Raw genomic sequence first — 27,759 nt, 5'->3', positions numbered from 1 at the left:
CTCGCGAAGCTGGGGCAGCGCGGTGATTGGCTGCAGGGGGTTGAATGTAAGATGGCGCCCAGGGAGCTGTGAGGGGAAAAGACTCGGGGCCGAGGCGGCGGCGGCGACAGGGCCGGGGTGAGGCGGGGCCGGGTCACACCGCGGCGCAGCCGGGCCGGCGGGCCGGGGTAGTGCGCGGCGGCGGCGGGGCCGGGTGGGGCCTCCCTTTGGGCGCGGGAGGAGGAGGTGGCGGTTCCGGGGGCGGCGCGGGCCCGGCGGGGAGGGGGAGGGGGCGGCCCCGCCTGCCGCGCGCGCTTTCCTGGCCTGCGCGGGCGCGCCCCCTGCTCTTCCCCCCCCCATGCACCGGGCGCGTCCCCGTCTCCCCCGACCCGGGCTGCGAGGCACCGGAAGGCGCAGCCTGCGCGTGGCCCTCGGCGGTCCTTTCCTCGCGGAGCCCCCGACATGGCTCCTGCCGGGGGGGTGGGGGAAGCGGTGTCACGGCGCCGCCTGCGGGCCCGGCCCGGCCGCCCCGCCGACAAACAAAGGCGGCGGGAGCGGCTGGGGCAGTGCCGGGTTCCCGCGGGCGGGGGAAGCCCCATGGGCTCTGCGTCCCCGCTCGGGCAGGACAGAGGCTGAGCTGCAGCCGACGGTGTCAGGGCCTAAATACGGAGCTTCGCCTCGTCTTGGCTGGGTGGCCGAGCAGTCCATAGCGTTCCCTGCTGTCTCTTGGGGCAGTACCGGGAGCACCTGCGGAGGAAGGGGGCGGGGGGGTTTGCCTCTGGATGCGGTCACTGCTGCTGCTGCCTTGTTCTAAGTTCTGTCTGCTAGTAACTCCGGTGTTGCCCACCGTGCCGCGCCTGTCGCCGCACGGCGCTCTGTGACAGATACGCTCACACAGTCGTTCTCAGTAGCACCAGGCTGAGGGACACGATGGTTAGAAATTGGGCATCTTGCAATTCCTCAGTAGGAGCTGCTAGCTGCGTGGATGATCATATCTTTGTTTCCTGATTTTTTTTTTTCTTAATGGAACACATATTAAAAATAAAATGACTTAATAAAGAAAGAGGAACTGGGGATGGAAAGGGCTTCTTTGTTCTGTCTTCTCCAGAACGTTACAAGTCTAAGAGCTCAGGACAAGAGCAGCAGAAATACATGCAACATGGTGACTGGTGAGTCCAGATTGTCCACATGCTGCAAGTTGTGTGTGTGTTTTCAGTAACCTCAGTCTAAGTTTTATCAACTAACCGTATGTGCTCATAATCTTAAAAGAATTTCTTGAACTTACTTCCTGAAAAATATGCAGCTAAGCTGCACAGAGAGCAGTTACCTTTCTTTATTGGAGAAACTTGTTGCCTGGATGCTCGTTTTAAAAATTTAAAATGCAATATTAAAAACATGCTGCTGAGATCCAGTGAGGGTGGGCATTTGCAGTTTCCAGTGCGTGTCTGTGGGATAAATGGAATGCGCAAATTAGTGTGTTTTAATAACTAACAGTAAAAGTGGTGACTGCAGCAGTAAGCTGTATGTGTTGCCCTACAAAAGCCTGTTGAATGCACCCTAGAGCCTTACAGAGGTTTTCTGTCATGACTGCAGGTTGGTTTAGTTTTAATAAGTAAAATTTCTGGGGTTGCAGCATTACATTTCTGAATCTTTCTCTGAATCTGGTACCTCTACTTCTGTATAGGGTCTTGTGAAGTGCAGTTTTGGGTGGTTCAGTGCTTTTAGTTAAATAATCCCAAGCAGCCCTAAAACTGATATGAATGACTCCGGGAGACACTGTTACCTATAGGGTCTGTAACTGCAGCGGTAGAGAAAACTCAAGGAAGATCTGCTCTTCTGGGGCAGGAACAGATGCCTTGTGGCATGATGGGGTTCTGGTCCACACCTGGCACTTGGAATACTGCAAGGGCTCAGCTTAGTGGCTCTTAGTATAGTAACTTTAGGAAAATGTAAAGGAATTTTTTTTTCCATGGTAAAAGAAAGGAAAGAGATGTCTTCTGACAGCTTGTGAGAGAGGAAGATTTACTAGTTGGGGGAAGACTGGCCTAGTAGGCTCTTGATCTTGATGCTAACAAGGACTAATTGAAGTGGACCAGCTGAGCAGGGTCAAGGTTTGTGTTTAAGAAATTAGTGCTTGCTTTGTTCTGCTTCCTGGTAGTCAGAAGGGGTTGGTGATGGTTTGGTGCTGGACCTCTGCTGCTTATCCTTCTGGGTTTCTTGTGGCTTCTGGTCTCTTATGTGGGAGAATGATGTAGTTTGTGAAGGAAGGGTTGGGCTTTCAAAAGCAGAAATGAGGGCTAACAGCTCCCATTGGAAACAGCAGCCCTGCTGACCTCCCTACTCACCCCTTTGACAAGAATAACAGAAGGTGGATAGCTATTCCCTGTGTTGTTACAACATAATAAAAACCGGTGCAGGAGCAGGAAGGGAGCACCTGGGAGAGGTGAGCTCATCCAATTCAGCAGCAGCTGACTGTCAAAGAGCATCTGTGGCACTTATGTCTGGGATCCTGCTGTCAGAGAACATCTGTGGCATTCATGTCTGGGATCCCAGCATGGCATCCTTGAGGCTTATTCTTCAGAAGAAGCTATATCTGCTAGTGCACCTCAGGGTGGACATGGAAAATGATGATTCTCTTCTGAAAGCCTTGCTGTAGTATTGAAATCAAATACTTGAAAATTCCAAGTAGAAGACTGGGACAAATTAATTGCTCGAAATCTGTTTTCCAGCCCCGGAGTATATAATGGAGCATCATGCAGTTAGACACAAAACACATTTCAGTGTGCCTGCTGTAGGTCTTGTCTGAGTCCCAAGTCCTTACGGATGCATTAATGCAGTAACATCGTTGTTCTCCCTTGGTTTCACCCTGGGCATATGGTCTCCTAGGAAGAGGTTAGTAATGTGTGCTCTAGAGGTATAGAGTACTCTTGGGTGGCTCCTGGAGAGGTGAGTAGTCTTATTGGCTCTATCACCCAGAGTTGGCTTGAAAATGTCAGATTGGTGTCTCTGAAAGAATGTTTTTTTCTGTCCAGATGTGGGCTCTCCAGGAGCTTCTGTATGCTCATATTTGCAGAGCTGTTGGATTTGCTATTTGAACACAATTATCTGGTGTTTTTTACTAAACATGCTGAATATTTTAAGAATATCTTCTATAGAACAACAAATGTGTCTTAAGGACTTCAGAAACCATAGAGCACAAGTTGCCTCATGTATGTTCCCCTTACCTTTGATATTAGTTTTTTTTTTTCTCCTGTGAACCTGGTCCAATGCACTAGCCATGAACCTCCATGTAAACAAAAACTGTGTGTTTGGACTGCTGTCACGTAACAGTGAAGAGGGGTTAGCATTTGCTTCAGCTGTCACAGATTTTGGTGATAACTGGCACTGGAGTTCTGCAGTGTGCTTGAGTGCCAGTGAAAGCCTAACTCTCATTTTCACAGAGGCAGGCTTTTGCAGTTTTGTGTTCAACCATAGCCCTGTCTCAGTCCTACTTCGTTAAATTGTGCTGAAAGGATACATAAAGCTCTGGTTTTATACCTGTTCTCTTTAGACCTACAGTCACAATGTACACAGTGATGTCTGTCTGTTTTTCTTCCTTTATGCAGCCTGTTCTAGTAGTGCTGAATCACCTCTTCTAGTCGTGATCTTGTGTTGTTTCACATCTTTTCACAACTCTCAGTATCTGGTGGTGTTATAGGTCAAATGTATTTATGCTTTTTCATATATCATTTATGTTTAGAAACAACCAGTATAGTCACTGCAAAAACAATTTGTGGGTTTAAACAAGATAAGGCAATAAGAGAAGAATGCTGTCAGAGTATACCCTAGAGCTGTCTGATGTTCCCAGGTGGAGTCGTCTTTGCTGGTGGTGGTTTTTGTCTTTGCTTTCACTTCCGCCCTGATTAGCTTAACTTCTTTTTCTGTCTTTCGTTTGTCTTTACACATGGCATGTTTCATGTTAACCTCTTCCTATATTAAAAAATCAAGAACTGATGCTGCAGTTGCCTTTGCCATTTCCAGAACTCTGCTTCTCCATGTGTGTAGTTCCCAGTTTGAGGAAATATCTCGATTCCAGTGCTCTCCTTTTGCTTGCTATGTTCAAATAGATGAGGCTGTCCTAGTCCTAACAGCAGTGAGCTGAATGCTGCATCTGTTGCTCTTCTATGGTGCTTCCCGTTAGCTGCCTAGAATAGAACTGCACGGCCTGATAGAACACACTGCTCAGTTTCCCACCTCTGTGGCTGCAAAGCAGGGCCGCAGATAGTGATTTCTGAGCCTCTCTCACTAACAGTGCATGCTGCAAACAAATGGAATGTACGACTGGATTTGTCTGGTATAGGACTTGCCTGGTCTGGATGAAGAGCAGAGCTAGGAGAATTTACATGGCAGTGAGCTCTGGGAGGAGGAGGAGTCACACCTGGGTATCAGACTCCCCTGAGCTGCCGAGGGTTAATCTGAGAAATGTGTAGTACATAAAGTGCCTCATAAAACTAAAGCATCTGTCTTGGGCATCTGGCTCTGCATGTTTGCCAGTTTTCATACAGTACTTGGTATGAGAGATTAGTTACTGGAGTTAAGAAAATCCTTGCATCAAAGGAGTGCTGTAGTTAACACTTTTACTTTCTCTTTCCTTAAGGAACCCTGAGGACCTTGCAATATGAATAATTCTATGGAGAACACCATTTCCTTTGAAGAATACATCCGTGTGAAGGCGCGAACAATCCCCCAGCACAGGATGAAGGAGTTTCTAGACTCCCTTGCTTCCAAGGGGCCAGAAGCTCTCCAGGAGTTTCAGCAGACAGCCACCACCACAATGGTGTATCAGCAGGGTGGCAACTGCATTTACACGGACAGCACAGAGGTGGCTGGGTCTTTGCTTGAACTTGCTTGTCCTGTGACAACCAGTATCCAACAACAAACTCAGCCTGAGCAGCAGATACAGGTTCAGCAACCCCAGCAAGTTCAGGTAAGCATCTGAAATCATTTCTGAATGTGTATATGACTTGCTAACTGATGGAGTAGTGTCCAGAGCTGCTGTGTAGCCTTAAGCCTCAGACACGTACTTAAGAGGCAGGGCCAATTAACTTTATATAGAACAGCAATATTTCCATTTCATTTAAGGAATTTGGTAGTAAATTGGCTTTCTTGACTGTGCCTCCCTCAAGCTCTGCTGTTGGAGGAGCCGTGTACATAGCAATGGAATGGTGTCACCTATTGGTCGACAGTTCTGGCATGTGCACAACTCCCGAAGCCTTGTGCTCTGAAGCTGCTATAAATACCAGCCCCCTCTGATTGTTCAGGGTGGCTGTGGGATGGAGCTTGCCTTAAGGATTTTATATTTTTCTTAATAAAATCAATAATCTTTAAATAGTTTTACTCAAACATTCTAAAAGTTGTTCTTGAAAACTGGCTTTTAAGTGAGGGAGAAATGCAAGAGAATCAACTTCAGGATATGAACCAGGGGAAGATAAATTTCAGGAGAAAAATTCTAAAGGATGCATGTGCATCAAGGTAGCTTATTTGTTTGCACAGTGGAAGGAGTTGTCTTTTTTTTAAAGTAGATATTACATTAGGTATTTTATTAAGTAAGCAAATCCAGTATGAGAGAAAAAAACAAAGCAATTTTATAACTTAGGAAACTGCTTTTGTCCTCAGAAACATTTTGTAATTTGTAGAGTTCATACGTGGCTGGGCATTTACTAAGGTTTTTCTGTGATATGTCTCTAAACAGCTGAACTCTGGGTATAGCTGTAATTCTGATACACTTGAGCTATTAATCTCTCTGGTTTCTGTAGCAGAATGTAAAACTGTGAGGTTTTTTTGTTTGTTTTTTTTTAAGCAATATGTGAGGGTATGGAGTCATTTATGACTGGAGATCAGGTAGTGTGTACTTGCTGCAGTGTAGTGGACTTGTGCCAACAGCTCACTTGGTGTGTTTTTATCCTACAGCAAAGACAAACTTACCTCCTTCACTGGTAACTCGTCTCCAATTACTCTCTATTGAGTAAATGAATTCTTAACTGGGACTTCTGTAACCTGTTGCCCTACAGTAACTTGTGTTGAAAGGCTTTTAAAGAACAAAAACATGAAGTCTTTCAGGCATGACTTGGATCTCTGCATAAGGCTATTAAAACTGATCAAGAGTGGGTTTGGTTTTGCCAGCTAGTATGTTTTCTGGAAGAAGTTTTGTTTTTCGGTAGAAGAGCTAGGAGGGTTGGCTTTTGAATGCCTCAGCCTTGAAGATGTGGAAAGCCCCCAAACCAATTGTAAAAGTCAAAAGGAATCTTTTTTTCCCATCTCTCATTTTTTTCCTCTTGCTGCCTTCTTTCAGAACTACCCGATGTTCAGGCTTGACCCTTGCAAGTCTTTTAGTAACAGAGGTAGGGAGGGAGGTCATATATCATGTGTTCCAGAGAAAAATAACCTGACCTTCTTGTAAATAAGCATAAAGTTACTTCCAGAGACCAGCTCCTGATTTTTGACATGAATGACTTGCACCTTGAATATTAAAAGCTTCTCATGAAAATTAAGATTTCAGCAACTTTCCTAAAGAATGTTGTCTACTCTCTTCTTGTTTTTAATGTTCCTCTACTTTTAGATACCTGCTTTCCCATCTGTACAGATCATCATTACTATTTGTATTTCCTACCCTTCTCCTCACTTTAGGTGGCACATTTGGTACTAGACATGGCTGCAGCTTGTGTATCAGCAGTGCAGCTGAACTCAGGTGTATTTGAGCAGCTAGCTCAGAATTATCTTAGTTTTTCTGCAAGAACCGAGTGGAAAAGAATGTCTTTACCCCTTTGCAGGAGTGTTTTCTGTCTTTCAGGATTTCTTATTGAGACATAATTTATGCTAAACCCATGATGTAGTAGTGTTCACTTATCTCTGCACTGTCACCGTGACAGCAGTAGCAGAGCACATATTCTGGATAAAGCTGGATTTTGTTGTGACTCTAGGGAGTGACAGTGTTCCACCATAGCAGTGCGCCCGGTCCAGCTGTCTCCCTGTGCTGAAATACTGCTTGTGTTGTATTATGATGAATTTTGGTCATCTGCCGAAGCCTCTTAGCTTTTGATTAAACTTGTCATCCTAGTACTTGATTTGGTAATCTGTTTAGTTCTTGCTAATCCAATTGCAAATCAGTGGAAGACCCTTTCAATGACTATGCTTATGTCTGGCAGTGTGACAGTGCTGCTGAGGTGATTAACAGTATGACCAGTCAGATGACCTCACAGTTGCAAGTGCTGCTGATGATCTTACAATCACAGAGATCAGTGCTCAGATTTCATCCTGGATTTTACTTGCTGTGAACAACTAAAGACAGAGTGTGACTGCTTGCTGCTTTTATTTATTCTGGCAAAATAAATTTTCTCATAGAAGAAGTTGTCACCTTAGGGTTTTCTTGCCTAAAAGGTTCGACAAAGTCTTAACAAATGTTTATTTTACAAGATGAATGGATGCAACTGTTGGGTTATGCACTCTGGTCATTGCTACAGTTCAAGTGTCCTGACGCTCCTTCCACGCCCAGTATCCCAGGGGAGCCATAAGTGACCTTAAGAAAGAGTTTAGTATGTCAAGTTGTCATACCTTATTGTGCATCAGGGAGTGGCAGGGAAGGTCTGTATTTTGCTCCAGTCTAGTAAGAGTTTTATCAGCTCTGCTTTTGGTGAGATTGTTGCTTTTGCTCCTGTACATTGAGGCCATCAAATTGATGATGCCAGTGAGGTGTTTAGTGCTGACTTGCTTCCCAAATATGGTACTTTTGCAGAGGTCAGCGAACCTCTTGTGCCTCTTACACAAGAAGCTTTAACTGAAAGAATATCAGAAAGTATGTTTGCTTATGGTGTGTGTGGAGAAAATTCCCAGTTTTCAGCTTTTTATGAAGAGTCTGATGTTTAGGTGGCAAGATTTTCTTGGGCAGGGCTTGAGGATAGGTTGCCACATGTGAGCAAGATCACAGAACTGTATGGGGAATAGTTAAATGCCTGTGTAAAATATCTTTCAGTTAGTACTTGTGCCTTTCTAATTGCTCCGTTCCTTATGTGTTTACTGTTCCATCTATTCTGTGACTTCAGGCCTTTATAGGAGGCTAGACATTATTAATGACACAAGGCAGGGAAAGATGCCCTTAAATAGCTTAGAAAAAAAGTCTTATTTCTGACTCTGCACAGAATGCATCTTTCCTTTGCTTCTGATGGATGTACCTTCCTCTTGCCCCTGTACTGGTTTTGAAGTTAAGCTTGGAGGTAGAGTTCCTATTTACTTACATTTGAAAAACATGCCAGTATGATTTTAATGTAGCAGCAGGTATTAATTAGCATTTGCTAGGGCTTAGTGGGACACTTCAAAGAGTGGTTATAGTCAAGAGTGGTGTTCTTGAGGTAGCATCTACTTGTATATGGATGTAGGCTTCTGTTGGAGAGGTAAGCTGTTTTTCCTTGGATCATGTGTTTTAACTCAGGCCTAAATGTCTCCCCAGTGTACTGCTTGACAGCATAATCTTGATATTGTGACTGTTTAAACACACCCAAGGCCTAATTTAGGTGATGGAATTCTCTCTCTGATGTTGATGAATGAGCAGAGGAAAAACCTGGAGTGAGAGTCTGGCAGTTGTTCTGAAAAGCTGACTTGTACCCTTCCCGTAGACCTTGTTTACTTAGATAGCAAAGGGCTTTCTGTAAAGTAGTTAAATAACTAGTTCTGACATTTCCTGCTCCTTTACTGATTAGTCTTTTCACTTTTCACTTACACTTTTCATATCTCTTTTGTACTTGCGTGTACACTCTCTGGTGTAACTTTAGAAGGAACTCTGTTACAGTGTTAGTTTTTAATGCTGGACTTGCTTTAGCTTAGGACTGTTGTTGAGGGAGCTGTATTTTAAGTCTTCTGTCCTTAAATTGGGCTAAAAACCCTGAGATTACTCTTCTCATGCTCTCACTAACTTTTTTTCCCAAGTATTTGACTTCGTGTGGGAAGTTTTGAGATGCACCCACATTACTTCTGGGGGCATTTGGAGCATGCTTCCCACAGCAAGTTGTCCATGTCCCTCTTCTTACCTCTTGCAGGTCTAGAACCTGTCATTTGGGGTTCCCTCCAGATAAAACTAAGCTGTAAGATGCAGTCTTGTGTTTTGGTGATGTCAAACTTGGCTGGTGGGCAAGACTAGAACTAAGTTTGAAATAGTCTTCTGGAAGATGTAATGTGGACATGTTAGTACATCTCCAGACTTGCTCTGGAGATCTGCTCTTGTGTACTACTGCTTGCTGGTTTAAGTTCAGCTTCAGAAACCAAGATCTCTTTGTGAAAAGATGCATTTAAGAGCCTGTCAGGTGCTCTAGGACAAGCTACATATCAAAAAAATCCATGCAGGAAAGAGTTATGTGTGCTCATTTAGAGTTAGGTTTTAGGAAATATTAGATAATCCAGTCAGTCTGCAGATGAAAGAATTAACAAGCAAAGAAAATCTCAGTTGTTTCAGAACTGCAGTTCTGAAACAACTGAGTCTGATTCCTTTTTGGGCAGAGAATCCATGCAGTGCAGACATGTTATGACTTCTACTTGAAAGTTTGTCTATCAACCATTAGGAAAAAAAGTTTTGGCAACCAGGCTTCAGATGTCTCATGGTCCTGGGGTTACTTATTTACTCTTTTCATGTGCTCAGTTCAGGACAGGATATGTTTTTGGGCTTGATGTGAAAAGATTTCCTTTAAGGGAATTTAGTTGTGCCCTCCTGTTATGATACAGGGTTGATTTCTGATGCTTTTGATTTTCTAGGCAGCTAATATTAATTCAGCTTCTAGCTACTTTATGGTGAAAAGGCATTTCTCTGTGTCATGGTAGCCTGCTGGGAGGTGATTCTTTCATGCTGTTGGATCCAGACTTTTGGCAATAAATAGTATTTCAGTACTGGTAACTTGGCATGTTACTTTCTTGCACTAGTAACCCAGGAATTGCCAGCATAACATGTTTTTGCTTTATTCTTCAGCATAAAGTGAAGATTTAAAGTCCTCCCTGTTGGTCTTGGCCTGTAAATTTAAAACATTCCCCTTTGTACAGAGTCTTTTATAAAGTCATCTGCTGCTGCTGAGTGTAATTCTTTGTATAACTTGCTATCTGAGGAAAAAAAAAGAACAATGAGGTCAATAAAAGAAGCCTCTGGTCTCAGACTGGGTTAAAGCCTATAAATCTGAAATGGATGCTTGTAGCACTCCTGGATACAACCTACTTGAAAATTGGGAGGGATCTACTGCAAAATATAGTTGTTTAAAATGGATGTGTAATTCACAGGGGATGCATAATGTGTGGTAAGTAGAGCTCCAATGTCCTTTTAAATAGGACCTTCTCTAGTCAGAAGCATGATGTTTGCAGTTTGGAACATGAAGAGCTTCAAGTGATTCTGGAGTTTGACTTCATATTGTTTGGGTCTTGTCTCATTCTTTGGGTGTTAACAATAACAGGGTGGACTCTAAAGCAGTAGCAGGACATCCCTGTTGTAGGAGTTAGGAATTTCGAAGGGCCTCAGGGTGTGACTGCTCATCTGTTGAAAGTGGTGGAAGTTGCTGTGAGTTTCAAACACTGTAGGCTCAGGCTTTGAAATGATTAATGGTTCAAAGCTGGTTTAGAGTGGACATTAGGAAGCATTTCTTTACCAAGAGAGTGATAAAACACTGGAACAGGCTTCCAAGAGGGGGCTGGTGCCCGAAGGCTGTCGTTGTTGAAGAGGCATTTAAGCAGTGTTGTGAATGACATGCTGTAGCTTACAGTCAGCCCTGAAGTGGTCAGGCAGTTGGACTAGATGATCAATGGAGGTCCCCTCAAACTGGAGCAGGCTGTTTACAAGAGCAGAAGGGAGCAAATGCTGTCTTGTTCTATTTGTTCTTAGACCATACCTTTTGCTGAAAATGCCTCTTTCTCAAACCATTTCCATTACCTTTTTTATTGCACTTATGTGATAAAATTGTTTCAGTGCAGGAGGAGACTTTGAATTCTTACTGCTAACAAAAAAAAGTCATTCCTTTATATATGTTAGTACTCATAGGAGCTATAATGTAAAATTGTGTGGAAAGAAGGTAGGGGTGCTTTTAAGGTGCTTTCAGTCAACCTGTGCAAATTCTGAAAACACTACAGAAATACAGGAGAAGTAATACATTTACCTCTTAACATTATTTTGAATCCTAGCAGATAAAGCAAATGTTTCTTGTGTGAAACTGAAAATATCAGTGCAATAAAACATGTAATTTGTTCAATCTTTGGCCTTTGCCTTGCAGGTAATCTTTTGAACAAGGACTAAAATTAATAGTAAGGACCATATTAGTGATTTCTAAAGTGAAATATTTTGAAGAATTCTTACCTTAGGAGTGTGATTGCAACTGGCTTTCTTAAACTGAGCCCTTTACCTGGGATCCTGTTTGCCCAAGGCAGTACTCATGCTCCAGGGCAAAACGATATCAAATAGAACTAAGGAAACATCCCATAGGTGAGTTCATCTTTTTCAGTTGACTGCCTGACCAAATCACTGATGTAGCTTTTTAAACTGTCATGCTGACCTAAGGTCACATGCTTCTTGTTACCTTGCAGGAAATGATTATAGTCACCACGTCATCTGATTACAGTATACTGCACAGAGTTCCCAGAAGGAACTATACCCTGTTCTTCCTGGAAATAAACTAATTCTTAACAGGAGGTGACTTATAAATCTGGCCTGCCAGCGGGGCATTTTGTTACCCCAGTTTTTTTCTTTAACAGCTCTTAATTGGCTATAAATGGGTCCCTAACATTTTTCAAGACTTCTTAGCAGCGATGCTGGGAAGTGAGATTTTGTGCACAGCAGGCCTCCATTGTAGTTCTTTTTGGTATTGTCAGGCTGGCTAGTGTGCTGTCTGTGCAAATGGTGTATTAGTCTGCCTGGCTTCAGGAAGTGAGGTAGAAAAAGGTGAGAGAACTGTGAGTAGGAAGACATTTAGTCTTGCAATTAAGTATAAGTCCATGTTGGCTCCAGAAAGAGGTGTTGAGTAATTAATTCCCTCGCTTAAGATAAAGTGTTAGTGAAGCCTGGAGAAACAGATGGGCGTGAGTACCTGGGACATCACTCTAGGACAAGACAAATGTAACAAGTTGTCTCTGTAAATGTGAGGAAAAGTGGAGAAGTGTCTGGACAAGGCATGTGAAGCTATTGAGACCTGAAATTTGTGCTGGGGGCTTCCTTTGACTGCTGGCTTTCGTTATGCTGTTGGACTGATGCTAGGTATTGTGACCTTGGACAAAAGAGCATTAATGTGAAAGAGTGTGACTTCTTGGAATCAAGTCAACAGATTTTGTCTAAGTGCATGAGCTAGAAGATATAACTGAGTAGTTTGGACAATAACTGGTATTAAATTGAATAAGTAAATAAAGAAAAAAAGGTTGGTTTTAATTATCATTGCCAAAGAAATTCTTCTAGAGTTAAAAAAACATGCTGCAGCATAGGCCATTAATCCATGACAAAGATTGAGGTTGAACTTGCTTCATTCTGTGTTTACACCTGCTTGAGTAGCGTTACTATTAATGATGGGTTTCAAAGTAATGTCCCTGTGCTTTATGAGGAAAGAGCCAAGTGCTGGTTTCGACTTACCCATATTTCTTATTGCCTGTCACCAGCATGTGATCCTGTGGCCATCTTGGGACTGGGGTGGGCAGCAGTAAAACAATCTTTAGAGCCTGGTAAGAATGAGGCAAGCTCCTGTGATTGTAATGTGAATGACCTTAAAGTCTTGGTATTGCAAGACCTGTGCTAAAGTAACATTTTAGCAATGCAAATTGCTTTGAAGACTCTTGGATTCCAAGGATGCTGGCTTGAGCCCATAGAGCTTTGAGGGTGGAGATGTTCTCTCTGTGCTGAGAGGCATGTGCAATGCTGAGCAAACACATCTACTGTATCACTGTTATCAACCAGAGACTTCTAGAATAACTTGGTTTCATTTTCCTGAAATCTTTACTAATGGATTAATGTATGAAATCAAAAGCGAGCATAAAAGACCTGGAGCATAGATCTTGAGTGACATAACATCTCTTCTGAACCACTGATGATTTCTGATCTCTAACTGGTGGCTTGTGTCGTTGCAGGTTCAGGTTCAGGTCCAGCAGTCACCACAGCAGGTCTCCGCCCAGCAGCTCTCTCCACAGCTCTCTGTCCATCAGGCTTCAGAGCAGCCAATACAGGTCCAAGTGCAGATCCAAGGCCAGGCACAGCAGCAGGCATCCCAGACAATACAGAGTCAGTCTCTTCAGAGCCCCAGCCCATCGCAGCTGCAGGCAGCTCAAATCCAAGTGCAGCACGTGCAGACTGCCCAACAGATCCAGGCTGCAGAGCTACAGGAGGAGCACATACAACACCAGCAGATCCAGGCCCAGCTTGTGGCAGGACAGGCCATTACTGGTGGCCAGCAGATCCAGATCCAGACAGTTGGGGCACTGTCACCTCCACCTTCTCAACAAGGCTCCCCACGAGAAGGAGAAAGGCGGATCAGCTCTGCGAGTGTCCTTCAGCCAGTGAAGAAACGCAAAGTGGATATGCCTATTACTGTATCGTATGCTATTTCAGGGCAGCCAGTTGCCACAGTGCTGGCCATTCCTCAGGGCCAGCAGCAAAGTTATGTCTCTTTAAGGCCAGACTTGTTAACAGTGGACAGTGCCCACCTGTACAGTGCCACTGGGACCATTACTAGCCCCACTGGAGAGACGTGGACCATCCCTGTTTACTCCGCTCAACCACGTGGTGACCTTCAGCAGCAAAACATAACCCACATTGCCATCCCTCAGGAGGCCTACAATGCCGTCCACGTCAGTGGCTCGCCCACAACACTGGCTACAGTGAAGTTGGAAGATGACAAGGATAAGATGGTGGGAAGTACTTCAGTAGTGAAGAACTCTCATGAGGAAGTGGTGCAGACTCTTGCTAATTCGATCTTTCCAGCACAGTTTATGAATGGCAACATCCACATTCCAGTGGCAGTGCAAGCTGTGGCAGGGACATACCAGAATACAGCACAAACAGTGCACATATGGGACCCACAGCAGCAACAGCAGCAGCCCACACCCCAAGAGCAGGGGCAGCAGCAGCAGCTACAAGTCACTTGCTCAGTAAGTTAAAACTGCCTCTTGGTCTCAGTTTGTGATTAACAACTTACAAATGTTGTGGAGAGGGAGCATGCCAACAGACAGCTGGTGTCTGGGAAGCAGACATGCATCTGTCCAGAAGCCTGAATGTGACATAGGGCACTTGACTCCTGATGGATATAAGACTTTCATGTGATAATGTTGGTACCTAGTTACAGGATTCAAAACTTTCCAAAAGAGAGCCTTCATCTTAGTGTTAAAAATTAATAGATACATACTGAATGCCAGACTCTTCATAGTGAGTATTCTGAGATCTGCAGTATTTTCCTGAGCTATTCCAGGGGCTGCAGTGGACAGGCAGGGATAATTGCAGACAAATAAGTTGTGCTAATAAGTACTAGTCATTATCAGTTACTTTGTCTTGCACATGGAGTCCACAGCAGATCCAGTGCCTGGGTAAAGTATTGAAATCTCACTAGTCGTGAGCAAACTTCCTGAATCAAGTGTACTTTAGGGTACATAAGGTATTTAAAATAAAATACCCTAAATGCTCAGGCTATTCCAGGAGGGGATGTACTTTCTCTCTAGGGGGGCAATAAAGCTACTTGAGGTGAACATCACAGTTTTGAGAGTTGACCCTCTCAAAACTGTGAAACTGAGAAGGAATTTGCCTACCTGCCCTGTGCTGTCCTCTGGCATTGTGCTTCTAGGGGATCTGGGCCAGTTGCAGCAATTCTGTTCTATTTGTGAAAAATAGAAGTTTGTTTAAGAAGCATCTGCCAGTTCAGCAGATTTGTCAGCCTATGCCTTTACACTGGACAAGGTTTCTGTGAGGTCAGGGCAGAAAACTGGATTGGGCTGATGGAGGGAGTTGGCTCTGGAAAGCTTTCAGCTCTCTGGAGGGTAATATGGCAGCACTCTGGAGGAGAGCAGAGGCTCAGTCCTGGCTCCTATAAAGACAAGGTGTTAGTTCACCCTTTAAGGCAGAAGAGAGGCTTTGCTTCACAACTAAGTTGCCATCTGCCTTGGTTAAAGCTGGGCCTTTTCAGTCAGTCTCTCTACAGCTGTGCTACATGCTGCAGCTGCAGGGGCTGATAAGCAAAAAGCTAATAAGAGCTGATGTAGAGAATAAAAAATCAACCAGAGGCAGTTGGAAGGCTCCACTCTGAGACTCTTGCAGATTTTACCTCTTAAGCTGTTGGGTTTTCTTATACTAAGTTAAGTACAGGTATTAAAAGTCTCTGTGCTGTTGTCTCTAGTACTGTCAGAGCAACTTCCACTAATATTGACACTTAGCAATATCAAAGGAAAAGCTGCTTTTTGGAGTAGCTTTTAGGAAGCAAAAAGCAAAACTGTTTGATATAAGAATTTCTATTTCTGTAATACTCAGTGTGCCAGTGAGAGTTTGACTAAGGTCTGTAAAGCTGTTAATTGAGGTAGGTATGAGACTCTGTGGCATGGAACTGAAAACCTGTAGTAATGAGTGCAGCTGAAGGGCTTTAGATTGGTGCTACTGGTTGCCTGACAAATAAGTTTGTTTGAGATTGAAATTCTTGGTGGCCTAAGACTGCAAAGTAAATTTCCAAAGGGTCTGGAAATGCCTTAGGTCTGTAATGTCATGCAGTCACTCTTCACACAATAGTAGCTAGTCCCCATTAGTAGTATTTGGTATTTTGAGAACATTGCATTGAAATTGAATTGTAATTTTGATGCTGTATTCTAGTCTTACTGCTTCATACCTTTTACAAGTGAATTAATCATATTCATCATTGATGATAAGAACAGCATATATTTATTGTGTGTGCCAGTTATGTACTGCTTAAAGAAGAGAGTCTGGATAGGGAGGGATGTCAGTGGTGTATGGCGTGTGTTGTACCCAGGACCTTCCTCAGGACAGTCTAGGTGTAGAGCAGCAGTGGTGAATAAAGCTGGTCGCACCTTCCTGTGCAGGGGCTAGTGGTTTCTGTGAGCTGCTCTTGTAGTGAGACAGACTTCATTGCTGATTCAGAGTGACAAGTGAGATGAAGATAGACCTGTCCATTCAAACTGAAGGAGTTTTTGGAGTTCTTTTGTGAGCAGCAGTTCAGGTTGGACAGCAAAAGTTGCATTCCTTGGATTAATTTCTTGTTGGGAGTTTTGCAGGTTGGTATCCTGGGGCTACAGGTATTGTGGGATTCTTGTTTTTTGTCCAGCTGTTGCATATTGAAGTGTGTATATAAACTCAAGTATTTGCTTTCATAGGCTCAAACTGTTCAGGTTGCTGAAGTTGAACAGCAGCCACAGCCGCAGACTTCACCTGAACTTCTACTTCCAAACTCTCTGAAGCCAGAAGAAGGTCTTGAAGTGTGGAAAAGCTGGGCACAGACCAAGAATGCAGAGCTGGAAAAAGAAGCCCAAAATAGACTAGCACCTATTGGAAGTAAGTGTTGTGACAACATAGCCTTTGTTTCTTTTCAAGTAGGATTAGGAATGACTAAAATGTTAGGTGTTTACTGCTCTGGAAAACTCTTTTGTTTAATCAGTGATTGTTCCTAAATTTAAATTTTAAGTTACTCTGCAGTACTAACTACTGTGTATTCCCACTGCCGCAGAACAGGTATTAACTCTGTGATGAGCCCTCTTGAGCACCTGGGCTGATAGCAATAGAAAAGGGCACTGCATGACTGTGGTGCATGGACAAACTGTCTGGTCAGGCTAGTAGAACAGTCATGGAGCCTCTGTGTTCCTGTTGCTGCAGGGCAGCGTTTCACTGGGGACATGGTAAAAGAAGGCAGTAGTCATGCATTTGGTAGGGCAGAGGATCTTCCTATCAAACCATTGCCCGTTTTATCTTTTAGTGTTTCTGACAGCCTAAGATCTGGATTTATTTCAACTTGCTTTGCTATACAGGGAAAATGAGGTAGTGCTGGACCTGCCACATAGAATGGAGATGTGGGTAATATTTCCTGAAATGTTAGGGAATAATATTAATGACTTAAACAATATAGCTCTGTTTTGCTTTCCCAGGGCGTCAGCTGCTGAGGTTCCAGGAAGATCTCATATCTTCAGCTGTGGCTGAGCTGAATTATGGTCTGTGCTTAATGACACGAGAAGCTCGGAATGGGGATGGTGAACCCTATGATCCAGATGTGCTCTACTATATCTTCCTGTGTATTCAGAAGGTAGGATGGGACAGCTCTATGTGCTGCAGGACTGTCCATGTTCTCAGCATGTGTAGAGGGGCTCTTGGTCCTAAAAATAGAGCCTATGGTTTCTATAAAGCTTACCAACAATTTTAGATGAAGCAAGTCTCTTTGCTTAAAAAGCCTTGAAAATTCAGATGACTTGTCTGTCCTTAGTGCAAGCAATGCTTTCATCTATGAGTTAAATTTGTGAGTAACTGAGTTCAGTATCAGAGTGAAAATAATAAATCCACTTAACTTTTTTTGGTGAGGGGAGAAGGGTTTGAATGATGTTTGAAGTTGTCAATGTCAAGACCTAAATCCAGTTGAAGCTTTTAGGAAAGTGTCAGCTTTCTGGAAGAGCTGCAGGAACAGAGCTAAACTTGGACAGGGAAATTGAGCATCCTTTTTAACCTGAAAAAGTAGTGTCCCGTAGTCATGTGAAATAACTTGAAGGGAACACACATGAAATAAAAGCTGAAATCCAATCAGCTTTACTTAGTAAGATGTCTTTTCCTTTTTTTTGTCTTGCCATTCCCATTATAGTAATGGAGATTACCTACCTTGTATTTGCCTTGGTGCAAGAGTCCTCACTCTTCAAGTAAACTGTGTTAGTCTTCAGTGCTATGCTGTAAAATGCTTGACTGAGGATGTGGGCCCTTAGGATGAGGTCTGGTCTGAGGTACACACCTGCTCCCACTGTACTGGCCTGTATTGTGAATCTCTTACAGTATCTCTTTGAAAATGGCCGAGTTGATGACATCTTCTCAGATCTCTACTATATTCGGTTCACTGAATGGCTGCATGAAGTTCTTAAGGACATACAGCCCCGTGTTTCACCTCTTGGTAAGGGCTATTGTTTAAGTACTTTAAAACTTTCCAGATCTTGGAATGTTTAAACTGAACCTACAGCATGAGTGTAGTCTGAATGGAAACCCTTTTGAAGTATGTAACATCCCTAGACTACCTAATGCTGGTGAGGGAGAAAAATGTTGTGCTTGCTGTGAATGTTGGGGTTACAGCAGTTGTCAGGCTCTAACCCAGACTGTCACTGAGCTTTATTTGTGTGTCACATGTCACCAATCAGAAGGCACATTGTGGGGACTTTGTAGTGTCATGGAATTGGCTTACTTGGCAGCCAGCTGATCCTTGATTTTTAATCAGGTTTCCTCATGTGAAGTGGTAACACATCCTGCCTCTAATATGTGTTGTTTATTTGGGAGATAATACAGCACTGTCATAGTGCTGTGTAGCCAGATGGATACTGTCTGCAGGATTAACTGAGTGTCAAAGGAAAAAACAATGAGTGATTAAAGTCTCCAGTGCTGCAATCAGTTGTGGCTCAACCTCATGTTTAGGAGATCATGGCAACAGGGATGTAGGAGCAGTTCCAGAAGAGACAGACTTTGACAGAGTACTGTATGAGACCTAGATAAGAATTGCATTTTGAGAGCATGGAAACCTGGTTTCTCATTTCTCATTCCCTTTGATATGGTTGGACATCAGTGAAGAAGCTACTGGTGATGTTCAGAAAAGTAGCTGATGTTATAGGCTAGGTGGCTAAGTAGCACCATGAGTTTTGGAATCCTTTTGTTTTCAGTTTGGCTGTTTGATTGGTGCTTTGACATTCCACAAGCCCCGGAGTTCATACTACTGTCTGTTTTTCTGTTTATCTGTGTATTTGGAGTGTAGTGTTTTTCTTCTACACAAAGAGGAAAAAAAAAAATCTGAGAATCAAAGGATTACTCATGTGTCCCAATACATCACTTGACACTGCGTGCTGACTGAAGCTGTGGGCCAAGAACTGATTTGTTACACTGGCCTGCCTGCTCTCACATATTATTGGATTAAGAGCATCTGCATTGGAGTCGAGCCAATAATTAAAAGCTGTTTAACTGCGTATTTTTTCCTCTATGGGCTGGGATGTATAGGCGTGTTGCACAAGCATACTCTCCACAACTAGAGGTTGATGGATATGTACAAGTGTTTCCTAGCTGTACCTGCTATTTAAAAAGTTATTTGCAGAGCACTGAATCTTAACATCAGTGAGAATCTCCTTCCTCTTTCTGTTAAGATTTATATGCTCTCCAGTACTTACAGACTGTAAAATGCTGCCTGAATTCATGTTGTGTCTGTCCTCTGGCATGATGCTGACTTCTGATTATTGCAGGTTACATCCTCTCCAGTCATGTAACAGAAGAGATGCTGTGGGAGTGTAAGCAGCTTGGAGCTCACTCCCCTTCCACCTTGCTCACTACACTGATGTTTTTTAATACAAAGTAAGTATTCAGGTCTTAGGGAATCCCGGGGAATAAAGGAACTTCAGATGCCTTAACAGGATTGGTGTGGAACTGCTGCACTGTGTAGGACAAAATCATGAGTTTCAAATGGTTGCACACAGAGCCCACTTGTGGCTTCATCGGACAAAGATGTATAACAAGGAAGTGAGCTAGCAGAGGGCAGACTCAACCTGTGGCTTTTGTATGCTTTGCTGCTGGCAAAGTCCTTAGCCCAGTGGTTGGTTTGAGCTTCAGCCTGCTCATGATTACTAAAGATAACTGCCTTGCTATTGAGACTATGTTCCTTGCTTGCCTCTGAATATCCTGTGTTCTGTTCCTGCTGCTCAGATACTTCCTGTTGAAAACAGTAGACCAGCACATGAAGCTGGCCTTCTCCAAGGTGCTGAGGCAAACCAAGAAGAACCCTTCTAATCCCAAGGATAAAAGCACGAGTATCCGCTATATGAAGGCTCCAGGCATGCACCAGACAGGACAGAAAGGTAGTGTCTAGGAGGTTTCTTTGGGAATGTTTTACTTACTTGGGCTTGAAGAAGTGGATGAACCTGGAGATGTTTGCAGGTAGGGAATCCAAGGCTCTGCCAGTTATGTCTAGCCTGGCAGTATGCATTTTCCATGTGTTCTATCCAAGAGAGGATAGTTCCTTCTAATCATAACCCTGGGGACATACCTTACCTGAGGCATGTGGGACTCATCAAGAAGTAAGGATAATTTTTTTGTTACTTTTATTTACTTTTTTTATGGGCAAAGAGGCTATTGGGTGTAAGTGCTTATGAAGAGATGGAGAAAATTCTTTGGGAGGGCTTCTCTTACCTTGATTCATGTGAACTCATACAGAATTCCTATGTAAGTACAATCTGTCATCTTAAAAGCACAGGATGCAACTGAGGCTTTGCAGGCTCAGTAGTGAGATTTCCTTCATTTTGCACACTGGTAGAGGAGAAATGGAAAGAAAGATATGGATGGGTTGTGATCTTCAATAGCCTTAGGACAAAGCGAGCTCTGCATAATGCTTTAAGCGTTTATAGCCAGGTGCCTCTGCCCTGGAACAGCCAAGTATCTCTTGCCAGCTCTTGTACAGTGACAAGGTGCTGCAGTGTTGAGGCTCTGTGGTACTGCTTGGTGTGCTGTGCTTACACAGAGTGTCTGACAAACTTCTGGGGGGCTGGTTTGTAGTTACAGATGACATGTATGCAGAGCAGACGGAGAATCCAGAGAACCCCCTGAGGTGTCCGATAAAGCTGTATGACTTCTACCTCTTCAAATGGTGAGAGCTCTTGTCTGTGTGTATGGTGCTTGTCTTCTGTGACTGGGGAGCTGCACTCTGTGCCTGGCCTGGTTTGCAGCACTGTGTAATATTGCTGGCACAATTTCTATATTTCCATAAATTTACTTAAATGGAGAGGGGTGGTGATGTGAGAGAGTGGGATTAAATCTGGTGGCATGCAGATTGAATTTTTGGGGTATTTAAGAGACAAATCCTGATTTGTGAACTGGCTGCTCTTAATCTTGGACATTTGCTGCGTTGGCATGAACTTGTTCTTCTGCTTGTGAGTTGCAAGTCATCTGGAAGCATCCACTACTCTAGGATTAGGGTCCTATTCAAACCAGCTTCCAAACAAAATTAAGGACTTGCTATGGAGATTGGAGGGTGCCTCAAAGGACTCATCTCTAAATTGTGATGATTTTGAATTTTAATATAATGGTTCATCTGCACAGGTGGATTTGCAGGTAGCCTGAATGTGAAAATACCCCATCCTTTAGTCACTCTGAAAGACCCCTAAAGCTATGTGTGTTATGCCTACCAGTGTGAAATAAAAACTACTTTCTTGTAGTCCTCACCATGGCTTTTTAACCTTGGCATGTCCTAAAACTTTGGGATAAATGTTGCCCCTAGATGCATCTCTGTACCTTCATATGTCATCAGCCAGATGGTCACTGTCAGGATTTGTGAGGCCTGGGGTAAGGACAGTGGTGGTCTCTCTCTTCTAGGACATTTTGTTAGTCTGGTTATTTCTGATCTTCCTCAAACAGCCCCCAGAGTGTGAAAGGCCGGAATGACACATTTTACTTGACACCGGAGCCAGTGGTGGCCCCCAACAGCCCTATCTGGTATTCCATCCAGCCGATCAGCAGAGAGCAGATGGAGCAGATGCTCACCCGGATCCTGGTGATACGAGAGATTCAGGAAGCTCTTGCCGTGGCTAATGCCAGCACCATGCACTAAGGCATCCTTTGTGGCTCAGATGGGGTGGGGCAGGGTGATGGGGGAGGGACAAGCAAAGAGAAATTGTACAGACTTTTACACTAAAGGAGATGCCTAAGTTTTTGGTTTTTTATTGGTGTAGTTATGAAGCCCTTTTAGGCTTCTTCTCTTTAAAAGAATCTAAAGGAAAACCTACCCGTTGTGTATCCTACCCAACACACCAAACTTGGAACCATTGGAGGCTGCATATCCCCTGCAAGCTGGGAGCTGTGGAAAGCTGCTGGTTGACTCTGGGTTTTTTTTTTTTATGATGTAGAAAACATGAACTACAGGAATGGCCTGGTTGGCTGGGGCCTCTGTCTCCTTGGAGCACGTGCAGCCTAGAGGGCACAGAATAATGGATGGACCTGCTCAGCCAGTGGAGGAGAGGCAGGCATCTTCTTTTCTTGTGCTTGGACGTTAATTTGCTGTTATCTTGGAAGGAAGAGGAGAGAGTGAACTGCAATTATGATTTATACAAAAAAACAAACCAACAATTTCTATTCAGACCTTTAAGTGACATTTTTAGATGTTAAAAGTACAAACTTTACCACACTCTTCTTTTTTGGCCTAACATTGAGGCCTTAAACCTTGAGGCTTCTGTGCCTGATGAATTCTTGTAACATACACTTGTGTATCATATAAAGATACCACCCTGTTTCTCCTATGTATTCTTACTCTAGTTGTTTATTAAGAATGACGAGCACGTCTTTTCAACATGCCATTGAACAATGTGTCTTTATTTGGGGAAGAGTGAGCTGTGAGGGTGGGGGGGTCATTATACAAAGATCAGTATGCAAACTGGTTGTTTTCATCCCTGTTCATGCTTTCCAGCTCAACTTGCTGGATTTCTTTCACCCCTACAACTTAGGAAGGTAGAAGGGCATACACTTCTGTTGAAGGACCTGAATATTAGCTTGCTGATGGAAGCTCAGTGCCAAGCTAGGAACATGGGACCTGTGAGATCAGATCAGACTGTCCTACTGTTCTGTGGCTTTACCCCTAGGCAAATCCCCCTCTCACCACCTTTTCAAATGCATCACAACAACGGCATGATGGAGGGGTAGTGGAAGGAAAAGGCCTTCCAGGAGCAGCATATGGCTTACTCCTGCTGTTTAACAGCCTTTTCACAGTTTTTAACACAGCTGTGTAGCTTTTGGCATCGTTCATGACCATAATCCCCAGCCTTGTAGCCTTGCATTGCTGTGTCTTAAATGGTTGCTGTATTTTATATCATTAACAAATAGTCTGCTCTTTTGAAGCCAGCAGGTAGCCAGCTTTGCTTGAAATGGGAGATCACTTGCCAAGCTTGTTACTTGTGCCACCGGCTTCTTGGATGCAGAGAAGTTACTCTGCTTCTTGAACTTGTCTTCCCTGCTTCTGCACCTCATGTCCCTTCCCCGTTCCAAAATACACAGATAAATATTTAAATATATATTACAGTAAAAGAACATAAACTTGTGTACAGGCAAGCAACTTTCCTGAAGCCTCTGTTGTCCAGCATCTATCTGTATTGAGAAGGAAGGTCTGCCCTCTCTGTTGGTTGTGCAGAGTGTAAATTGATGAGAGTAGCCAATGTTCCCTTTCTTTGCTTGTGAGCAGTGTTGAGGTGTGCAGCTTAGAGAGACTTCCCAAGCCTCTGATGCTTCATATTGATGTTGGTATTTCTGAGGAAGCAGGTGTGCTTGAATTTGCTGTCAGTATGAGCAGTTTGTTCCCTCTACAGGACTCTGTGCTCAAGTAAGTGCGTGCAGAGAGGTGAAGTAGCAATACACAGTTGTTTTAGACTCTTAGCTTAGTGTCTGCCCTCAGAACTAGGCCAGAGGAAAACAGCCTGGGATCAGTGCCCAGATCCCAGTGGGTAAGCTGGGAAGATGGTGCCTAGGGTGGGTGTAGGGCTGGCAGCAGGTACTGTGACCTCAGTTTGGCTGCTGGGAGTCAGCAGCTGCCCACTTGTAGGGTGGCTCTTGGGATCACCAGTACTGCATCAGCTGTCAGAAGCCTGTAATCCTTTCACCATATCCTAGTGACTGACATGTACATCTTTGGCCCTTTAAGTCTTTGAGGGCAGGGCTGGGGCAGGCTCCCACTATTCCATTATGTGCCTGCTGTGCAGGGTGTGCCCTACAGGCATGCAGAGTGGCTTTCCCTTTCTTTTGGGCAGTTTGTCCCATCATCAGAGCAGAGTTGGAAAGCCTGCTACCTTGGCTGTCTCCATCAGAAATACAGTGGATATTAAACAATCTGCCAGGTACACACTGTACCAGTTGCTTTACTGGGCAGCCTTGAGAGCCACCTCTTAAAACACTTAAAATTGACAGAAGCTGCAATACTTGACAGAACTTTAGGGCAGTTGCAGGTTGGGGACAAAGAGGAACTTCAGCTGAGCTTTCTGGGGAAACAAAATTCCATGTTACCTTAAAATTCTAGGTTGTGCACTTTCCTTACTACTCTTAACTGCAAGATGATCTCAAATCTTTCTAGGGGGAAGATTTCTCCTTGGAGGATACTGGTTAAGAACAGGGAAAGTAGGCACATGATGAGCTGTGGAGATCTCCTGATAATTGGTTTTGTCCTGATGGACTGGAGTGTTTCCATTCCTTTCTCATTGTCCACGTGTACATAGGAGAGGATCTGCTGATGCAGAAGTGGACTGCTGCACTGTTCTGTACTGTCTCATCAGAATGTCCACTGTGTTAACTTCATTCCCTATTTTTAGAGACAATCGATATACTGTGACTTAAGGATTATTTTCCTGGATCTGGCTTCTAGTCTGTCTCTCTGGAGCTAGTTTAAAAGGTACAGTATTTCTAGAATCTAAATACTATGTTCTTTGATAGTGAAGAACATGATCTGCTCCCTTGTAGGGGCTTGTAGGAAGACGTGCACAGAGTAGCACAGAAGAGTGCCGTGGCTTAGAGTTGCTATCCACATTCTGGGAAATGTTCCCAGTCAAACATGTAAAATAGCTTTTTAACACTTTCCTATAACCAGCTTGACTGCTGCTTTAAGGGCATTCCCTCTTGGCTCTGAGAGTGCCAAACTGCTTGTACTGCTCTTGTATGCGTGTATATATTGACAGGAACTCTCCATGCCCTATGCCTTGTATGAGACAGGCTGAAAATGCATCAATCTCTAAATAAATAGAGCTGACAAGTCAAGCTAGAGACTGTGTGTTGTTGATTTTTGCCCATCTTGTCACTGTGGGATGAAAGGAACCATAGAAAGCAGAGACTGACTGTTGTAAAACACCTCACATTCTGACATGAGACTCGTGTATTGTCCAAGCTCTTGACATTTAAGTGTTGCTTTCTTTAGGAAACTTGTAGCCTCTTACACATGTGTCCACAGCACCATTAGATTTTCATTTGCTTTCAAGAGGTCAAGCATTTGCGCTTAAGTGGTAACAGCTGAAGCAGCGGAGAGCAGACTAGAGAGTGGTTCTTCACTCCTGTCTAGAGCAGTGTGTAAGGGGAATGGTCTAAGAACTTCATAGGGTTCTCATCTGTTGGCTGCCTCACCCCTAGAGGTCTGGACTTCAGAGGGGTCACAAGGTCTGAAGTAGTTCCTGAACTGTTCTGCCTTGGGCAATACAAAAAGACTTAATCTGATCTCTAAATAAAACTTCTGTTCTGCACTGCTGCTGCTAGGACAGAAATAAAGACAGTCTTGTTCTCAGCTGCATCAGGGCTACTGTCTGCCTGGGCATACATAGAAGGGATGAGGCCTTGAATCCTCCCATGCTGTGATAAGAGCAGATCCAGAAATGGCCGAAAAGAGCCCCCCTGAGTGTACAGGGGGTGGAGGACTGCTGGTACTGTAGTTGCTCATCCTCTTGCTGGACTGAGTGCTGCTGGACACTGGCTGTGCAGCTGCCCAGCCAAACCACATTCTTATGTGAGTTTAATACTGACTGACTTGGAGTTAGTGCTTGGACTCCTAAATCACTGTTCAAGTGGGATATCAACTGTCTTCCACCCTATATGGGGCTTTTCTCCCCATCTTATTGCTGGAGCTGCTCCTCTCTTACAGGGAATGCACCTTATCCAGATGATTCAGCCTCTTCTGTTTCATTGGTGCCAATGCTTAGGAAAGAGCCCTTCTCCACTTATACCTCTTCCTACCTTAAGGAACATCTCAATTCTTCCAGAAGTCTTGCTGACATGCTGCTCCCAAATCTCTGAAGCGATTGCTGTGTCCTTACTTGCTGGTTTCCTTTGCTACGTGGCTGAAGCTCTGCTCTTGGCACTGCAGTCACGTTCCCTGTAACTTTGTGCATGGCAGACACGATTACCTGCTTCTCCTTTCTCGTTGGAGCTCATCAGAACGGGAAGGCAGATTAAACCCACTTACAGCAGCAATAAACCATGTCTAGAACTTGAGGGAACTGCAGGAGAGAATGAGGTGGAGGGGATGTCTCAAAAAGGCAGGGTCCAGTTGCAGCCCAAAACCTCGCTTGATAATGAGTGTGCAGCCTATATGCAAAATACATCTTGTCTGTCCCTCCTGTGTTGACCCAGGTCTAAACAGCACATGTGATTGGCATCCTGCAAAGTGACCTTCAGAACTCTCCAGTAGCTTTGCCCCGTGAGTAACTCACACTACAAATCATTTTAAAGAGATGCACTCAACTATTTTTTTAATTTAATTTTACTCTTATATTCTCTGCTCTTTGTAATCTGCTTGGAAATAAAATGTTTTTCCCTGCAGCCTTTGTTGTAGTCTGTTTGAGAACCATTAAACTTTGTCTGATGTTTCTGTTGGAACAGAAGCCAAACATGCTTGTTTACTGCTGTGCCCGTGGTGTAGCACAACAGCTCAGATCCCTATGTGCCTCCCAGGTAGGCTCAGCAAACTTTTGTTAGCCTGTTCTTTTTTTAAATAAGGATAGAGAGACCTGTCACACTGATCTTGGTCTGGCATGACACCTCCCATTCCGCTGATCCTGTGACAGGTAATGCAGATTTGAGAGTGCATGTCCTTGGCAGGCGGTGCTTTCCAATCTCTGTTCACATTTCCTGTGTCCTACAGGGTAACGTGAGTAACACATTTCTTGAAGCTGCTTTCTGATCTTTGAACAGGGAATTAACCCTCTGCTGCAGGGAGTTGTAGGCACAGGAGCACTGTTCTTTAGTCCCTGAACTAGTTAGTGTTAGACGGGGTTGCCTTGGACAGCATGTTATGGGGAGCAGATGAGAGAGAAGGAATGTGATTGTCTCATGTCCCTGGTGCTCTGAGGCTGGAATGTCACAGCAAGCAAACCAAGAGGAGGAAGATGTTCTGTAATCTGGAGTACAGGAATTCTTCCTGATGCTCAAATGGAACTGTAAGGATGGGAACATCTCATCCTGGAAAAAGCCAACTGCTATGTCCTGCAAGGCTCCTCTCTAGGAGATCAGTGTTTGTACCTGTTCTGCTCCTCTGGGCACAGTCCTCATGCTACTGCTCTTCTCCAAATTCCTCCCTCCAGCCCCAATCTATGGCACAGAACTGAAGGTGCTACACCCCCATCCCCAGCATGCAGTTATCCTCTTCATACTGCTTATTTGTACAGCCTGGCCTGGTGGCTTTGGGAAGAGGGGGCTAATGCCTAGCTGGGATCACTTTGGCTCCACTCTGGTGAGACTCCTGCCTCTCTCCCTTTCATTCCCCTCGAGGTGCAAGACTGCCCTTGCTGCTGCCTCCTGACTTTCATCTTTCGTGCAGCTCCCTTTGACTTACAAAATTCGTTTTGATTCTGCTGGTTTGTCCCAGCTCTGCATTCACCACAGACCCAACAAGCCTATTCTTGTCTTCTAAAGCTGCGGGAGTACCTGTTGTTGGACTCAGCTCCCACCCCAGTATCTCTCTGTGCATGTCACCATGTCACCCGTAGCTGGGCTTTTTTAGGTGGTCTTCCAGCAGATATCACACTGTACTGGTGCCACAAGCTGGTGCCAGCCAAGCCAGAGCCCGGCACGCAGGGCCCTACTGGGCCGTA

General features: G+C 44.2%; 1 protein-coding gene across 4 annotated transcripts; it reads left to right on the top strand.

Annotated features, from left to right (window-relative positions):
- Positions 1–11: 11 nt before the first annotated feature.
- On the top strand, positions 12–22,498 carry QRICH1 (glutamine rich 1). Of its 4 annotated transcripts, none has more exons than XM_014872680.2 (11): positions 19–117; positions 1,088–1,148; positions 4,616–4,945; positions 13,084–14,100; positions 16,318–16,495; positions 17,083–17,237; positions 17,969–18,083; positions 19,408–19,516; positions 19,865–20,016; positions 20,711–20,801; positions 21,569–22,498. In XM_014872680.2, exons 3-11 carry the CDS (start codon positions 4,637–4,639, stop codon positions 21,759–21,761), a joined length of 2,319 nt encoding a protein of 772 aa, XP_014728166.1. In that variant the 5' UTR covers positions 19–117; positions 1,088–1,148; positions 4,616–4,636; the 3' UTR covers positions 21,762–22,498. The 4 variants fall into 4 exon arrangements, with proteins under 4 accessions (XP_088027502.1, XP_014728166.1, XP_014728156.1 ...); XM_014872670.2 differs by having other exon boundaries at positions 26–46; XM_088171376.1 differs by lacking the exon at positions 1,088–1,148 and having other exon boundaries at positions 12–117.
- Positions 22,499–27,759: the final 5,261 nt, after the last annotated feature.

Source organism: Sturnus vulgaris, chromosome 11, assembly GCF_052056855.1.
Source record: "Sturnus vulgaris isolate bStuVul1 chromosome 11, bStuVul1.hap1, whole genome shotgun sequence".
NCBI classification, from domain to species: Eukaryota; Metazoa; Chordata; class Aves; order Passeriformes; family Sturnidae; genus Sturnus; species Sturnus vulgaris.
This window is presented reverse-complemented; position numbering and strand designations above follow the sequence as displayed.

Coding starts and splice junctions, on each gene's coding strand:
- QRICH1 (XM_088171376.1), top strand. CDS start 4,637: ATGAATAATTCTATGGAGAACACCATTTCCTTTGAAGAATACATCCGT. Junction 4,946..13,083: donor AGCAACCCCAGCAAGTTCAG/GTAAGCATCTGA, acceptor GTGTCGTTGCAG/GTTCAGGTTCAGGTCCAGCA. Junction 20,802..21,568: donor GACTTCTACCTCTTCAAATG/GTGAGAGCTCTT, acceptor TTCCTCAAACAG/CCCCCAGAGTGTGAAAGGCC.